The sequence below is a fragment of the Melanostigma gelatinosum genome, assembly GCF_949748355.1.
Source record: "Melanostigma gelatinosum genome assembly, chromosome: 20".
Classification (NCBI taxonomy): Eukaryota; Metazoa; Chordata; class Actinopteri; order Perciformes; family Zoarcidae; genus Melanostigma; species Melanostigma gelatinosum.
The window spans coordinates 1,725,425-1,744,430 of record NC_136653.1 but is presented as its reverse complement, the minus strand read 5'-3'; the positions used below and the strand labels follow the sequence as shown (position 1 = coordinate 1,744,430).

The window sequence follows — 19,006 nt, the reverse complement described above, 5'->3', positions numbered from 1 at the left end:
GCAACTTTAAGTGTGATGTCATGGTATAAAGAGAGGATCGGGTTTGATTCATCACTTTGACAATTCGACCATTTCATTGATGCTACTGTCCAAGTAACTTTCGCTCCGTACAGTGACATTGGCAGAATGTAGAAAATAAAACATTGTGCAGGTTATGAAGGCTGATTAATATTGTTTCATCCACACATGTTGAAAAGAGTAAGTCTGAGCATCATATTTGAAGGGGGAAGATTTGTAAAAGGACTGGGCGAGACGGCCTGTAACAGCTCAGGGTATGATGGTGTTGTTGTCTAGTCAGCGTAGATGATGAATCCAGAGAAGGTGCTGTACTTGTTGTTGTTGCCTCCATGAGCTTTGCCTCCGTCTAGTTTAATGTAGATCTCGTCTCCTGGCTCTAGATGCAGCACAGCGCTGTTACTGGCATAGTCATAGTTTTGGTCCGCATCCTGGGCTATGGCACTGGCACGCACCTGGAGGAAGACACACACAGACACACACACATGTTTACAATCATGCTTGAATCCTACACATCAAGTAGAAATCTCAAAAGCACAAACAGTCTGAAGCCCTGCTAATTGCCATTAGGAGCTGAAATATTCATAACATCCCACATTTCAGAGAGCGGTGCACCCTGTCTCCGCTGACTCATTCAGCCATCCAACATATGTGTACACGCATAACTAAGACTGAGAGTTGAGCCACAGTCAAAAAATGAGATTGACCGTAGTATGTGGCTGAGCGTTCTGCCGCAGTGGACGAGGTGAACATACTGATGGTTTTGTTCTGAAGGTGTCACAACGAGGGAAGAAATAATGGAAAGGTTTGCCCTCTGTCAATATCTCCCAATCTGCATAATCTCAATTAGATTATGACATTTTGTGTGTATAAGAAACACACGATGGTGGTAGGATTAATTCCGAGCCGCTCCCAGGTGACCTTAAAGTTAAGACACAGACAACATCCAGTTCCTGTCTGTCTGTCATTCCCCTCTCTCTCCCCAAGGTTCCTGTCTGTATCCCTATTGTCACTGCCAATAATAGTTCATAGAATTCAGGGGTTTCCCTGACTAAGAATATCCAGTCAAATCTGATTGGTCACGTTTAATGTCAACTGATTGTTGAATTATGTCTTTTTCATTTATGTCCCCCACCATTCGTTCCATTTACATGATACAGAATAATGAACTGCGCTTTTAGGTGGATGTAGTGTGTATCTGTGTGTACCATTGTAGCAGTCCACAGACAGCAAGAGAGACAGAGATCAGATGCAAACAGCTTTCTCTCCGCTTCTCCTTCTTCAAAAATATATTAAGCCTTCTTATATGAGTGCTCTATTTCATTAATCTATATACTATATATACCTACCTCCATGTTATATACCTACCACATTTCATACAGCTACTGGAAAGTTAAAGGTGGGGTCTTTTATTTTGAAAACTGGGTGCTAGAGACACATTTTGTCTTGCCCAAGGAAATAAACCATGCCAGATATCTATTTTCCCCACGATTGACAAGTTTGAAAAGTTTTGTTGAGCATGGCAAGCACCCCAAAAATGCGTCCAATTTACAAAAATTAAAATCATAATAATAACCGAGCAATTTCAATAGGGCCTTCGCGACCTGACGTTGTTGGTGCTTGGGCCCTAAGAATAATACATTTTAAAGCGCTGAGGTACTCAAAGACATGTTACACTAGCTGAAATGATCGAAGGCTCCGTCACCACAGGTCTGGTGTTTGGTCCTGAGTGGTGGAGACAGGAGGTGTCAGAGGGACAACATTGTGGTGGTGGATCAGGTCGGTGCACTAGGAGGGAGCTGGTTATGGAGGGTTCTGTGAGTGAGAAGGACTTTGTACTGGATCCATTGTGGGCCAGACAGCCAGTGCAGGTTCTCTGATTTTGAAACAGCCGCCTTATGTTGTTGTTATTCAGCCTTTCTGAGGCTATTCTCAAGATGCAGCTCCGACGGATAGTGCAATTTAGTCTACATGGTGATTTATTCATGCACAGTAAGGAGATTGATTGGTTATTTCCAAATTCATATTAACAGTATTATTAATAAGCTGATATCTACACCAGAATAGGCTATGTATAATGATTTTTGGTAGAAAGAAACCAAGCAATTCAATGTTAAATCAGACATCCAGCACCCCCATATAGTCCGAATGGAATAATCCTTTGTGTCATAACCACATTTTTCCAACACTGCGACGATTCAACTGTGAGAATATATATTTCATACAGTTATGGTTACAGACTCTGTCCATCTCCATACAAATAAAAAAGAGAAAAAACGCACAATAAACAAAGTTGTAGATTCATTTAACTGATTCTTATATTTTTTAGATATTCCAATAATATCGTAAATTATTCTGTCCATGATAATCGTGTGGCGTAAAAATCTGACCTAACCTAACATAAATAAATAAAAACGTTTGGCAATCTAGTCAAAATGTCAGACGTTTGTGTGTACAAATTCGAAGACGATAGATAGTGTCACAGTCTGACTCAGAGACTGCAACAAAACAGAGAGACAAGCCAGTTGGCTGCTTAGAAAAGCATTTTTATTTCCCACAAACATAAATTAAACAATACAAAGGCTATGTATCAGTTGTCAGTCCTGAAGTGCATGTATAGGTGTGTGTATAGCAGAATATACAGAATATAAACCCAAAAGAACTGTGTCAAGCCGGTGGCAGAAAGGATAGCCTCTCCAAAAGAGCGAAGCTACCAAAAGAAGAAGGTATTGATTTGCAAATCCACACCAACTCAGGTGTGGCTCATCCAGCTGATGACACTCCAATCAGCACCTGCAGACAACCACAAGCAACAGGGACACCTAGTGTATGGAAGGAGGAGGGTCGTCACCCCCCCCCCCCCCCCCCCAGGAACTGCACAGAAAACGGGAAGCATCAAGATTTTTCAAAAGCGTGCCAACATGAAGTTGACTAAAGAAACCAAACAAATATGATGACAATCCACAATTGTGACCACTCCCTTTGGAACTCCGGAGATAGTAATGAACTGCAAAGGGCATGAGGTCAGATGCCCCTCGCTCTGATACACCACCACTGCAAGCACGTAAACCATTTGTGACACTCTTCCCATCATCAATGGTTAGAACTCTCTCCATCTGCTGGCTCAGAGAGGGATCAGCTCTCTGCGATAAACACAGGAGATAGTCAGGGACAGCCACAGAGGATACCTCCCCCTCCTCTGCACCGTACATGACAATGTACATTGAGAGCGAAGAGGAAAACAGAGTCAGATTCCATGTATGTGTACACACATTCATGGCCAACAAAGCTGATTCTGATTGTTAAATATATTTCCAGGTTTCAGCATTTTGTATCGGGCTGGGCAACATGGCCAAACATCACAACAATTATTATCATAATTTCGTTCAGGTAGATCTCTACTTCTTTTAGCAACTTTCTCACTGCTCCCACAGTTGTTTAGAAGCTATTCAGATCTGATTGTTACTTTAGCTTAGCTGTTAGCTGTTAAATAATATATTCTCAATAATATTCTTACGGCAATTTTGAGATTGTGTGCCTTGTCTTTATCTCATCCATCACCTGCACACTGGCCTAACCCTCCTCCATGAACAGTAGGCCCGATCCCAATCTCCACACTCAGACTTTGAGGCGCACTAAACATGAAATCCGAGGATATTTATTAATTCATTCATTAACATGTACATTTGTCATTGAAACTGTTTTGACAAAAACAGGTAGATAGTTCATCTAAAATGACTTCTCATTTTGTGAGGAAAGAGCCTGGAAGACGTTTCATTTGGGGAGTAAAAAGTATAAAATAAATACCCACAATTGCACATTATATTTTTGGCGTTGTCACGATAACGTGATATGTTGCAGCAAAATGCTGTCCCATTGGTTTCTATTTCATCCTTACTGACCGCCAGAGGCAGTGCTTAACACTGGATGTATCCCGTCTCGCGCATGCGCAGGTCGAATATTTATATCAACAAAGTCACGTGTGACCTCGGATGACCACCGTCATCTATAAGTTCCGGTGTCATCCTGAGCTCAGTCCTTTTTTTCTTCTCGCGTCGCAGGTTAGCTACCATGGTAGCTTAAACAAGGATGTGTCTACGATCAAGACATATTAGAGCTCGTCGCTGTAGCCTTGTGACTACCGGTCGGAGTTGCGGTTCTCTCGCCCTCCAAAGGCTGCGACGAGCTGTCCCTCTTCGGAGGGAACGGTGTGTTCGCCGTTCGGACATCGAGCCGCGGACTGGTGAACGCCCCTATCATCGGTCGTCACCAGTCTGATAAGGGTCAGCTAAGTCGTGATGACAGCAATCGGTAAGATCGATTAACATTGTTTTCTATAACAGTTGTTTGTTCCACGGTTGGCAGAGCGCTTCCGCTCTAGTAATCGAGTGGCGCGCTAACGAGAGCGTAGAATTACGCTGTCGGCCCGCCCTTCACAGTGTTACGGCTATCACAGTTAGCAGAGTGTTCCTGCTCAGGCAAACTTTGTGAGACACTAGTCCGCATTGGCGTTGTGTACATGGAGATTTAATCTTTACATCTGACGTAATTCGCAGTTAGCAGTGTCTTCACTCAGGCTAACTTGGATGCTAGCTGGGACTGCGTCCATCAACTTTGTAAACCTTACGGCTGTCACAGTTAACAGAGCGTCCTCGCTCAGGTTAACTCAGTGGAAAACTAGCTAAACAAAGCTGATACTGGGGCTGTAGCCATCAACTTTGTATCCTTACAGCTGTCACAGTTAACAGAGCGTCCTCGCTCAGGTTAACTCAGTGGGGAAACTAGCTAAACAAAAGCTGATACTGGGACTGCGTCCATCAACTTTGTATCCTTACGGCTGTCACAGTTAACAGAGCTGTCACAGTTAACAGAGCGTCCTCGCTCAGGTTAACTCAGTGGGAAACTAGCTAAACAGAGCTGATACTGGGACTGCGTCCATCAACTTTGTATCCTTACGGCTGTCACAGTTAACAGAGCGTCCTCGCTCAGGTTAACTCAGTGGAAAACTAGCTAAACAAAGCTGATACTGGGGCTGTAGCCATCAACTTTGTATCCTTACAGCTGTCACAGTTAACAGAGCGTCCTCGCTCAGGTTAACTCAGTGGGAAACTAGCTAAACAAAAGCTGATACTGGGACTGCGTCCAGCAACTTTGTATCCTTATGGCTGTCACAGTTAACAGAGCGTCCTCGCTCAGGTTAACTCAGTGGGAAACTAGATAAACAAAGCTGGTACTGGGGCTGTGGCCATCAACTTTGTAGCATTACAACGATCACAGTTAGCGGAATGTGCTCGCTCAGGCTAACTCGGTGAATGCTAGTTGTACTAAATCAACATGGAGGTTGTGCCCATTGATGGTTTTGACGCATTACGGCTGTCGAGTTCGCTCCGGCTAACTAGACTAAGCTAATACTCGGTGTGTCCATTGATTGTTGTAAACATTATGGACATATCGGTAGCGGATATCAGTTAGCAGAGTGCCCTCGCTCAGGCTAACTGGTAGCACACCAAGAGTTACAGCACCTGTCCAAGTGGAGACAGGTGCTGTAACTCTGCTGTAACTGTAAGGACTGTGGGTTTTTTTGTCCGTTTTCACAGTAGCAGAGTGCTCTCGCTCAAGCTAACTGGTGGGACACCAATATCTGCAGCAGCTGTCTTAGTGAAGAGTGTCCTCGCTCCCCTCTCACTGTAAGGACTGTGTTCTTTTTGTCCGTTTTTCACAGTAGCAGAGTGCTCTCGCTCAAGCTAACTGGTGGGACACCAATATCGGCAGCAACTAGTTTAGTGAAGAGTGTCCTCGCCCCTCTCACTATAAGGACTTTGCCTGACCTGTTTCCACAGTGGCAGAGTGCTCTCGCTCAAGCTAACTGGTGGGACACCAATATCGGCAGCAACTATCTTAGTGAAGAGTGTCCTCGCTCCCCTCTCACTGTACGGACTGTGGTCTGTTTTGTCCGTTTTTTACGGTAACAGAGTGCTCTCGCTCAAGCTAACTGGGGGGACACTAATATCTGCAGCAACTATCTTAGTGAAGAGAGTGGGCTTAGAGAGTGTCCTCGCCCCTCTCACTATAAGGACTTTGCCTGACCTGTTTCCGCAGTTGCAGAGTGCTCTCGCTCAGGCTAACTGGTGGGTCACCAATATCCGCAGCGGCTGGCTAAGGGAAGAGTGTCCGAAGGATCACTCGCCACTGACTGCCCCCTGCCTGTTCTCTCAACATTCAGCAGAGCGCTCCCGCTCGGACTGATTGGGAATTCCGCATAAACTAGTGGGACAAGGGTTCCACCAGAATCGCGGCCATGTTCAACTCTCCCGGCTGTAGGACCTGTATAGCTCCTCTTCAGCCGGAGGACGGCCCTGACCTCTTGCCCTAGCAGGGAGAACCCAGGCAGGACCTGCGGCATCACGCCTTGAGCAGTAAGGTCTGCTAGGCTGGCCGAAGTGGAACACCTGATGCGGGAGGTCTACCTCCCCCTGTCAGGGCAGCTGAATCCAGACCAACCTACCCTGGTCATTGGTATGGCGCTTGCACGCCGGGCATACACAGCAGCTGGAACATCCACCTGTGAGTGCCTTCTTCAGGCACCTTCCCGCCCTCACCACCTTTTCTGTTCCTCCCTCCGAGGAATATCTGAGGGAGTTGCGTGCATGGTGGAGACACCAGGGCTCTCTCCCGCCTTACATCAGACCATGCAGGAGGTGGCAAATCTGGCCTTGCACGTATGCCAGCCAGTTAGACGACTATGGCGTCCATCAGTTTCCCCTGAGGAGATTCTGAGGCCCGATGCCAGGTGCCCTCGACCCAATGTCGGGTCAAAGATGACCTGCTATCCAGGGCTTGGGACACAGCAGCGCTGTGCACCGTATCGACAACTCCCTCTCCCACCTCAGGCTTTCCCTCGCAGATTCTCTGCAGCGGGCTACTTCGACGCTTCTGCTCAGTGATGCTTCATTGCAGGCGTTTGCGCTCATATCGAGGGAACGTGGCTGGTTCAGACTCGTCGCCAGGTTTGGCTGGCGCAGTCACCCCTATCTGAGACATGTAGGAGGACCCTCCATACTGTCCCAGTGGAGCCTGGTGAGCTGTTCGAGTCAGCTGCTGTACAGGCGCTTCAGCGGACTGTTAGAGCTAGCCAGACCAGGCAGCAGTTCTCTGGTCTTTGCAGGGACATGCCTGCACCCCCAGACCTAGGGGTCCCATTTTTGGCCCACAAGGCCGTTTTCTCAGCCTCCAGCTTACCCTAGTAGCCGCAACAGGCCTCGGCGTCCTGCTGAGAGGCCGGACCGCTACCTATACAACCCTACTTACATCCCCGTCCCCCCCGGCAGGGGTGCCAGGAGATGTCTCCAGGCCGGCTGTCGGGGTTCTTTCTCCCATCAGCGGATTTCCAAGGGAGAGTGGTTCACGTCTATCGACGCCTGTTCCCATGGTGCATCACCACAACTTTCAGTCCTGGGTGCTTCCATTCGGACTCTCCCATCTCCCCATGGGTGTCCACAGTGTGTTACTGCTGTCCTTTCCCCCTGCAATCGCAGGGCGTGAACATACGGCCGTACTTAGACTGGCTGACCTAGGCGCCGTCCCGGCTTCAGGCGCCACAGGACACTGCTCGCCTTCTCTCACGTGGCCCGGTGGGCCTCAAGGTGAACATGGAGAGGAGCTACCTGAGCCCTTCTCAGAGCATAACCTTCATTAGTGTGGCCCTATGAGGGCCTGTCTGTCGCCCCAGTGCGGATGGCTGAACAGCCTTCACTTGGATGCCAAGTGGCACAGATACAGGGCAATAATATTATCGAAACAGTGTCTATTCATCTGTTCACTATCCCCATGGAGGGAGTGCATATCTGGCGAACAGTGTCCCAGGAACCGAGCCCCAGGGGCTCGGTTCCATTCCACCAGGAGATTGTCACAACAGTTACCTGCCTCTCAAGGCGGGTGCAGGGTGACAGAACGGGACAGCCTGGGGGCAGTTGTCTGCTGAAAGACCGCAGGTCCAGGTTCTAGAGCTAGCGCTCGAGCACTTCCTTCCATGTTTGAAGGGAAAGCATGTGCTTGTCCGGTGGACAGCACCTCTGCTGTGATTTCCCATGAACTATCGATGGGGCACCAGATCTGCAGAAGTTGCTACGGGGATCACCGTGGCCTTCTGACTTGGGAGGCCCCTCGCCTGACCAGCCTGTGGGCAATGTACCCACCAGGAGAATGGTACAAGGTTGTGGTTTTCCTGTTCCATTACAAGCCTCCACCGGGAGAGTGGCGGCTGCATCCAGACGTGTCGACCCACTGCCCCCACTGGGTCTCCCTGACGGGGGGGACCAGCCCTCTGGGTCAAGATGCCCTGGCTCACACGTGGCCAGAGGATCTTCTTTGTGCCTTTCCACCAGTCCCTCCGCTTTTGCTATAAGCTTGTCAGAGTTCTTCCCCGACAGGAGGGATCTCCTGTCGCGACTAGAGGGTCGGATTTGGCATTCCAATCCCTGCCGCCTTCAATTAGGGGTCACGGGAGGGCCCGACCGGATGCTGAGTGGCTGCATAGAACCAGTCTGACGGACTATTCTGAATGCCAGTGCGCGGTCTACCTGCCTGCAGTACAAGAAACAGGTGGAAGCTGTTCTCCGACTAGTGTGCGGCTCAGAACAAGGTCCCAGTACAGCGCCCCGTGCCTGCGGTACTGAGTTTCTACAGTCTCTCCTGGATAAGGGCCGGTCTCCCCTGCATGGGACCTACCCTTGGTACTGGACAGCTTATGCTTGTCCTTTTGAACCCCTGGCACAGGCGGAGCCTAGATGGCTATCAGCAAGTCGGTTTTCTCCTTGCTGTCAATTCAGCTCAATGTGGGGGCGAGCTGCATGCCCTATCAGTGGAAGAATCATGTCTGAGGTGGAACTCAGATGGCTTGGGTGTCACTTTCTGGCCTAAGGCAGTGTTTCTCCCAAGGGGGTGGATACGTTCACATATAAACCGGCCTATCCAGCTGGCAAAGTTGACCCGCCCCCTCCCCCATCGGGAGAGGAGAGGTCAAGGCTGCTGTGCCCAGTGTGGGCCCTCAGAGCTTATATGGAAGCCACCGCCTGCATAGTCAGTTATGGTGAGCCTAAGAAGGGCTGTGCTCCTTTTTAAGAGAAAAAAGGAGAAACGGCACCTGTCCCACTGGATAGTGGAGGCCATTGCCGATACATACAAGGCGAGCGGCTGCGCTCGGCCATCCGGGGTGAAGGGTCACTACCAAGAGTGTCTCCACACCGAGGGCAAGCCTAAGTGGTGTGCCTGTGGGGGATACATGTGCGGCGGCCTCAGGGGCATCACCGAGCACATTCACCAAACACTACAGAGTTAACGTTGCCGACCCTCACCCACTGGGGAGGGTTCTTGGCCAATTTTCTCTGCCGGAGCTATAAGGGGTAGTTACTGTGCTTCCTCGTGACTCTTTTGGTATAAGTCATCCAGTGTTAAGCACTGCCTCTGGCGGTCAGTAAGGATGAAATAGAACGAAAGTTACGAACGTAACTACGGTTCTATGAATCCTGGATGACCGCCAGAGTTCTTGGTCACTCGGAATCCCGTGAACTCGCGAGAAGATTCCATAGGACTGAGCTCAGGATGACACCGGAACTTATAGATGACGGTGGTCATCCGAGGTCACACGTGACTTTGTTGATATAAATATTCGACCTGCGCATGCGCGAGACGGGATACATCCAGTGTTAAGCACTGCCTCTGGCGGTCATCCAGGATTCATAGAACCGTAGTTACGTTCGTAACTTTCGATTTACACCATTTCAAGCCCTGACAGTCTTGTCCTTGAGTCAGAGGATCGACGGTTCAATCCCCAGCTCTGCTAGTCCTACTCGACATGTCCTTGGGCACTTAACCCCAAGTTGCTCCCGTAGCTGCGCCTACTGTGTATGAATGCTCTATCAATGATTAGATAGTCATGATGGGCAGGTGGCATGGTAGCCCCTGTTATCAGTGAATGGGTGTGAAAGATGACATGTAGTAATTGGAAAGTGATTGGTCGAGAGACTAGAGAAGCACGATACAGTCCATTTACCATTTACCTCCTCGTGTCCCACCGGAGTCCTGCTCACTGTCCTGTGTCTAGACTAACTTTCCTGTGACTGGACCTCAGCCAGGAAGAGGATAGTGGAGTAGCCTTCGGTCCTAGCTGGCTTATGTTGGCATGCATCTTGCCTCTCCTCCCTTTCTGGCTTGTTGCAGCAGGTCTGACTGGGTTGTTGACCGCGGCCTTATGCTTCCCTTTCCAATGTTCATGAGTGCATTCTGTCATACGTGCTTCAGTAATAAAGACGAAATAAAAACAAATTCAGAAAATAATGAAGCAAAATTAATGGTTTACGAGCATCTACATTCCTGAGGCGCAGAAGAGACACACACACATCTGATTGGGAATTTTGATGCAAAAAAAACATGTACCTTAATTATTTTGTCATGCCAAACTAACATATGTTAAGTGAAAACATCAGAGTTTATAAATAATAAGAATAGTTACATCCATGACAACCACCTCTGTTTCCAATTCTTTAGTTTCCTGCCATATAATCTGGATGTTGGTTGCTCTGCCTGCATGTTTCCTCTCAACCACAGCACAGACCACCCGCCTGTCTGTTCCGGGATATCCTCCCCCGTCCTTCTTGGACACTGATCTGTGCTGAAATGTTGACTCTGATCTTATCCATTCATATACAGTGTGATGCACATCGGCAAACATATATGTCTACATAGTTCTGTACGTGTCATGATAAGAAGGTATATCTATGTTGTGTGATTGTTTCATTCATTCTGTATTTCATTGATCAGGTTTTATTCGTTGATTTATATCAAACTAGAGCTGAGATAGCCCAGTCAATAGACTATGTAAATGAACTAGTATCAATTATGTAAAAGAAGGTTAAATGACAGAATCAAGATGGTTGTTCGGATGAAAGTGGTTTGCTATTCGCACCGAACACTACATCCCTGTCTCAGAAGATAAGAGCAAGTCAGAAGACACAGCTCTTCTACTCTGGACTTTGACGCTGACGGGTGATCTCCACAACCTGCACCTCCAACCTGTGAAGCCAACGTGCTGAAGATTTGTTCCAGCGGCTTTTGAGAAAAAGAGACATTTTGAAACAGGCAAACAGGCCATAATGGCCCCTGCAGCTACAAAGGGGGGCGATAGGATGATTCAGCATGGATGGAGATGAAGAAAAACGGTTCAAGTCAAACCTCCATGAAGGCGATGACCAGGTCCGAAGATACCAGAGAAAGCCGAACCAACTGGCCCTGAGAGAGAGCTGGAAGAATGTGATTCTAACAATCTACTATCATCCAACAAGATCCGAGATGCCACAGGAGAAAGTGCGGCCACTTCATGCAGCTTAACCTCCAATCTGCCCATCAGAGCGTCAGGTGAAAAGAATACAATTTCAGATGTGAATGCATTTGATGTTTCTAGACGAAATAAATTGAAGTCAGATAATAAAATAGTCTGAGATAGAAAAATGAATAAAACAGACCAATGAGCTTCAGGCCTAAAGGAGGATCTCCTTACATTAGATCGAATATGAAATGGCTTCTCAGTCGTCCCTGGTGCTCCTCAAACTCTCAACGATGAATGGTGCATTCATCTTTTATTCAACATTTAACGTCAAACGATGACGCTGATCGCATTTAATCCTTTTCCGGTTTATCGTTATTCATTGTACTCTTCGTCATATTCTTTATTCATTCCATTCATTTTGTTTGTTTGATCTTTTAGTAGTTCTCCCTGCTTTTCAAGATTGCGTAGCATCCTAAATGAAATCTAGTTAAAGTGTTTTATGGTGGAAGCTGAGTTCCATTCGTCTTCATATACTAATTTATGAGTTTACGATTTATAATTGAGTTATTAATAATCGCTTCATATTTTTGATGTTTATTCATTATTTTTTATTAAAACTGCGACAAGCAATAACGCTGCATGTGTCAATGATCATATCCATATATATATATATATATATATATATATATATATATTAGGGGTAGGGCTGGGCGATATGGCCTAAAAAAAAAATCTCCGATTTTTTTACAAAAAATCCGATTCACGATTTAAATCGATTTTTTTCCCCCAAAATTTTTTGCAGATGACAGAAGCTGTTGAAAACAATTTTTTCTTTTATTTTGTGATGATTTTCCCAAGTAGGTTGATAAAAATAAAGTGCAAACAAAACCTGAACATTGTAGAAAGGTGCCTGTAGTATACAAAAAGTATTTGGTCACTCTTTTGTTTGCCTGAATCATTTAAATATAAAATTAAATTAAACATAACATTAAATGGCATTAAATAGTAGCCTTCCATTGTAAACAACTGTGCAAATGTAACTTTTTACAGTAAGCTTTTCTAACTGAATACACTGATACAAACACAGCATGAAATAAAATGTATATGACCCTTTAACATTCACATTTTCAAAAGTGCAACATCTGATCTAACATCAACATAACATATTTTGCACAGTAAATAAGTGCATGTAAACAAAATCAAGTGCATTCACAACATAACCAACAGTATTAAACAGTAGTGCATGTTTTTTCTAAATATTTTTTGCCAGGAAGACAAGCCTGTCTACTACCTCTGGCTTCAGGCATGCACGGTGGCATGTAACAATGCCCCCCCCACACACTGAAAAGCCTCTCAGAGGGGGCACTTGTAGCTGGCACAGAGAGGTATTTCTTTGCTAAAGTACTTAGCCTTGGAAAGTTAAGTTGGTGACGCTTCCACCAGTCAAGTGGATCGGTGTCTGGGTCAACCTGCTGGACCACAGGTCAGTTGTTGCGGAGTAGAATGACATCCCCTCCAGCTCCGCAGAGATCCTTTGGCGTGTACTATTGTACAGCCGAGGCAAGGCAACGTCAGAAAAATGTTTACGGCTTGGTAGCACGTACCTGGGGTCCAAAGCTTTGAGACGGTGAATAAACCCCGGCTTTTCCACGGTGTATATGGGCACCATATCTTTTGCGATATACATCGCGACTGCATCCGTGATGGCTTTCCACCGGGCACTCTTCTTCTCATGCGGAGTACAGTTGGTGAATGTCTCCAAAATGCTGGGTTGTTGTTGTGAGGTGGCGGCGGCGGCGGCCAGCAGTGAAGCTGCTGGCCGCCATTGTTTTAGTTTGTAAACAATGCGCGCGCACTCTACTACGGGAACCCAACGGGGGGGAGGGGTGGGGGCGATTTTCTCGATTTTCAATAAAACACATCGCCTTAAAGCACACATTCGAATTAATCGATTAAATCGATTTATCGCCCAGCCCTAATTAGGGGTGTAACGATACGCGTATTCGTATTGAACCGTTCGGTACGAGGCTCACGGTTCGGTACGCATGACGAACCGAACAATACGTTTGAATATAAAAATATATATATATTTGAATTTTTTTTTTTTAAACCTTTATTTAAGCAGGTAGTCCCATTGAGATTAAAAATGTCTTTTGCAAGATGTAAGTAACAATACTACATAACATTAAGGAGCAGTTTTTTTTTTATGCTTATGTGTTACACCCCTAATATATATATATATATATATATATATATATATATATATATATATATATAAATGAATTGTAGAATTATATTAATTCACAGATAAACCTATGATATAGAAGTTATGGGATTGTACTGCGGAGCTTCTCAGGCTTGTAAAACTGCCAGAAACTGAGACCCAGTTTTCTTGCAGTGTGATTTCAGCACCACCAGGAAACAGTAAAGTATTTAGCGTTGTTCACAGGACCATGTCTGGCTTTTCCGTGTCCTGGACAAGATCAGATACAGGGATTGATTTTTGCATTAAATTAATTTCATAATATTTTATCATTTTAAATTCAACACCACTCTACTCTCAAACCTGCCTATTCATACCCTGTATGATTGTGACATTATTGTCCAGGTTACTGATCATCAGTGCAGCAGTGCCTTTGATGCCTCTGTCATGCAGGTGTGAGCTGCAGGTGTTGAGATGATGAGAGGATGTCAGAGTGGATCCGTCTGTACATTAACCTCAGCATTGAAAAAATACATCCTGAAGTTTTCAACAAACAGTTTAGAGACGTATTTCACCGGACTGAATGCCACTGAAGTAGACACAAAGAACCGCCGCGCTGCTCGCTGTCTCACAAAGACCTAAAACTGACCACTGTGTTCACATATTTTGTGGGTCAGCGGCTCACTCACTCTCAACACAGAGCATGTCAAGTTAGGAGCAAACATCTGGATTTATAGGCAATAACTGCTCATCAAAATTGAGTAGGTACTGTTGAGTCCCCATCTACTTTATTTTCAGGCTGTAGATCACTATCTGTTGTTGCAGGCTGTCTTTTGTTCATTAAAGGACAAGTTGATCCCAGTCTTGTCCCTGTGTGGTTCACATTATAATGTTTGCAGGTCACCTCACAGCAAGAAGCCAGAGTGGGCTGGTTCAAACACACCTGCTGTTTGCGGGCTCTCCCTGTCAGTGTGGCTTTTCTCCCAGATATGCAGATCACGTGAATTGGTGAGTCTAAAAAGAAAGAATGTGTAAATCCTCGATTACTTTCCTTGACTTCGCTCCAACGCCAAGGGCCTCCAGCTGGTGGGGCCCTTGGCGTTGTTCACCACTCACCCCTCTATTTTATAAGCTTGCAAGTTCCTGTTACTTAATTATCATCTTGGGTAAGGTTTTTTTGAACAGGTTTGTTTCTTGCAACGTGGTGGTGGAAGAAGTATTCAGATCACTTACAGTAGCAGTATGTAAAAAACAGTCTATTACAAGTCCTGCATACAATGTCTTTTTATGAGCCTAATGTGCAATTAGCAAGTACTCATTATGCTGCAGATTTGCCTCCTTAAATCTGACGATTTATATTTTTAGAATTGATTTGATTGGCATATTATTTTATTCTAGACATCAATGAGGACGTGTTTCATTTGAATTGAATTAGTCCTTATTTGTTGGTTTAAAAGAGTGCAGTGGTTGACCAGGAGCATGAGATGACATGCAGCAGTTTAGGTGGAGGTTGATGGAGCAATGCACACAGGACAGGACAAAGACTAAGATCGATCTGCAGAATGTTCTTCTGGCAGCCGCTGCTTTCGCGGTGAATTTGGTTTTCAATCCAGTTGCCAAAATAATGCCAATAATTATAGGTTACTAAATAATGACCGATAGCAGCAGCATTTATATTATTATTATTATTATTAAATATAATTATTACTATTGCATGGAAACTATTACACCATCAGAGAATAGCCTTAAATAAAATAACATTTCGGTCTCTGTTGGAGACTTCAGTGAATTGACAGGCAGATGTCTCCAGATGTTATTTAAAAAAGGGAGTATATTTATGATGTACTTTCCTTAAAAACAAGTGAATTACTTTTCTTTACGTGAATGATTTATATGAATGGAATGTATCTTGAGTAAGCACTGAGCGCAGTTGATCTCTAGAAATGGGTAGAATTAATGTTGAAAATGATTGTAAGAAGACGATTTAATAGTTCGACCTTAAAAGAAAATAATTGTTGAAAAACAATTTCTTTCAATTAAATCAAGTGATTTCAATATAATCATAAATGACGGCGATGGACTCTTTCATTACGTGTTCATCATGTGTGTCCTCTGACCGTGTTGGAAAGGTCTCAGCAGCACGAGTCCTAATTGAACCATGTCTTTCAGCAGCATCTGATTTGTCACGGTGTGCGCTCTGCTGCTTTCATGCCGACATGTTGGCAGTGTTCGGTGCGTCTGCAGCAAGCTGACAGGCACGAGGCGTCTGCTTGGTGGAGCGACGCTGCAACACTGGTTTGCCCCGCGGATTAGATCTGCTGCTGACAGCCTGATCACTACAGAGAGCAGAACACTGAGATGAGGAGACAGGAGGCAGCAAAGGGCCTCTGTCCATCCTTTGACTGCATTTGATAATAAATGGTTCTACTTTATATCGGATGGCTTTGCTGAACTGTGGTTGTACACTTTCCAGACATTGTGTAGAGATATTTCAAAAATGTACCACACATCTTCCCTTATTTCATTTACAAGTAATTGTTAATTATAATAATACAATCATATTTAATATGTATATATATTCACACTAAGGAGACATTATTTACAATTAGAACTATACTTATGTACACGTCTTTATGTAGAGCTCTGTACTAATGATAGTAATGCAGAACTAACTGGATGTTTCCGTTGTGATATTTCTATTACCTGACAATATTTCCACTGTGATTTGTCGGTAAAGATGGATAAATCCACAGATGAATTTCTGCTCTTGTTCTGATTGAATGAACCATGAAAATAGCGAGTGAGGCTCCTGCAGCACCACTGTGCTGACTTACTCAGTCCTCCGGCTTACAGAGAGTTCTGGGACCTCTTCTCTCCGTCTCCTTGAAGACTAATTACCCATCTTCTCTGTCCCACTAAGCCCACCGACCTATGGTGACCAGGCTTTGCATGACCCTGCCCGATCTCGTTGTCATTCTTCTAGGTACCAGTCCCCCCCTCCAAACACACACACACACACACACACACACACACACACCTTTATTAATAACGGCTGACGCTATATGGCTGAACTACAGTCAATAGTAGACTGAGCAGGCTGCATGTGGGATGTGCAAGGCAACGCAAGTTTATTTGTATAGCACATTTCAACAACAAGGTAATTCAAAGTGCTTCACATAAAACCATTAAAAGCATCAAAACATAAGGCAAAAGAAAAGGAGATTTAAAAACAATGAAAGAAACAGGTGCAGGTGAATGAAATGGAGCGTGAACTCCCGAACCTCGTAAAAAGTACAAAATAAACAACAACAGTGGGGTGAAATGCACGTGGGGCCCTTCAGACTGTAGTGGATGTTTGCAGTTTGTTACCTGGTTGTTTTTGCACAGATCCGCCCACATGCTCGTGCCGTCCCCTCCGCGCATCAGGACGTGATAAGTGAAGAAATAAATCCCGGGGATGGAGCACGTGAACTTCCCGGTGGTCGGATCGTAGTGATTCCCCAGATTGGTCACCACGTCGTCGAACTTGAGCACCTCGTAGCCCTCGTGTTGCTTTTTCAGCCCTGCGTAAAAAGCAATCTTGGGCACGGTGCTGTAGGTGGCCGCGCTTATTGCACCGGTAGCTGCGCTGAGTCCCGGAGGTCCTGGTGAACCAGATCTGCCCTTCTCTCCCGGTGACCCCGCCGGACCGGGCGGTCCCGGCTCACCAGGAGATCCCCTTGGACCCGCCTTACCCGGACGACCTGGTTCCCCTTTCGGACCTTGGATAAAAGTGGGTAAAGACTGCGCGAGGCTGTTCTCTCGGACCGTGTCCGCAGTGACGGTGCTAGTCGGAGACTTCGTGCCGTACGGGTCGCACACCATCCTACAGGTACCGAGCATCTCGTAGTGCGCCGCCGAGCCCGCTGAGTTGACCAGGACCGGGATGAGGATGACCAGAACCAGAACCATTACGACCCCCAGGACCCCTGCTGCCACTAGCCGCTTCCTGCCGACCAGCCGCGTGAGCGCAGGCCGATCCTGTTGTCTGCTTTTGGGTGGAATTTTGCTGGCTGGAGAGGTAACCTTTGAAAGAAAAAGATGTAGCGGAGCTACACTTTGTTGCTGATGTTTTAATGAAGTTTTGAACACAGAGCCCCCCTCCCCTCGGCGTCCTCGTCCTTCTCCTCTCCGCACTTTTCTTTCCCGCTGATGCGCTGCTTCACCAAGTCTCTCTGAAAGTTCTCTACTAGACAGTGATTTCCAAAAGCACTGGATTCAGCATCTCTGGAATCCAGACGTGGGGTCTGGCCCCTCTTCTGATCCACAGGTCCCGAACCAAAGTGTTTGTACAGCAGCGAGAGAGAGAGAGAGAGAGAGAGAGAGAGAGAGAGAGAGAGAGAGAGAGAGAGAGAGAGAGAGAGAGAGAGAGAGAGAGAGAGAGAGAGAGAGAGAGAGAGAGAGAGAGAGAGAGAGAGAGAGAGAGAGAGAGAGAGAGAGAGAGAGAGAGAATCCTGATGATCCATCGTCCAATAGAAAAAGGGCAGGTTACCCATATAGGGATACAGAATAATTGAAACTGGGAATCAAACCCATCACTTTCCAAATATATGTAAACCTCACTCAGACCAATCTAAAAATGAAAAGGAATTTTTAAAGCTCCAATAAATACAGAAAGACACATGAGGAGAAAGCAGCCTCCATTTCCAGACTCAACCTTAGGAAACATGTTATTCATGAGGAAAAAGGTTTGGACTTTACTTCCATAAGTGCACACACTTTAGTCTGCAAATGTTTGTCTACTTTATACATGACGTGGATCATTTGTCTTTGCAATATTAAACTGATGTTTTGCATTGGACTGTAACTATATATATTTAAGACCAGCAAATCAATAGAGCAAAAGTTGTATTACCAGGGAAGTATTGTCATCTATGTCCACCCTGACATGCTGCTACTATTATACTCCTCCTCCTCCTACTACTACGACTACTACGACTACTACCACTAATGTATTGAACACCGCATTTACTTGGCCTTTTTGTGGATCTTTGATTTGCGGAGCTGCCCAGATAATTATGACGTGGATTCAAATGTAGCAGATTTGTCAGTTTAACATTCATTCTGTGAATTCTACTCCAGCGTAGAACAGAATAGATTTTGAGATGCTAGCAATGCTGTTTAGCATACATACCTGTATCACGTCAGACAGGTTCTGCCTCTTTGTAGGTGGCGTGAGTGAAAGTGAATCCTTCTAAACATGAGTTGTCTTCTGGTCTCAGACTGATGAGGACGGCTTGACAAAACCAAATAGCACGGAGGCTCTACAGCAGGGTTTTTTTCCCCTTGTCAACTATTTTGTTTTTTCCCCAAACAACATATTTTTAGGCCTTCTATTATCCATTGGCTTGAATAATATTGCATATAAATTCCATTAATGGGAAATTACTTTGAAATACTTTATTTAAAAGGGCTATTTAGGTCTG

At 45.5% G+C, this 19,006-nt stretch overlaps 1 protein-coding gene across 1 annotated transcript; it reads right to left on the bottom strand.

The window, feature by feature from the left end:
- Positions 1 to 290: 290 nt before the first annotated feature.
- Positions 291 to 17,588, bottom strand: c1ql3a (complement component 1, q subcomponent-like 3a; the record flags this gene model as incomplete). The annotated part of the gene is made up of 2 exons (XM_079291957.1): positions 16,911 to 17,588; positions 291 to 470 (listed from the first exon to the last, which is right to left on the bottom strand). The coding sequence occupies exons 1-2, from the start codon at positions 17,490 to 17,492 to the stop codon at positions 291 to 293; spliced, it is 762 nt and encodes a 253-aa protein (XP_079148083.1). The 5' UTR covers positions 17,493 to 17,588.
- Between the last annotated feature and the right edge of the window lie 1,418 nt (positions 17,589 to 19,006).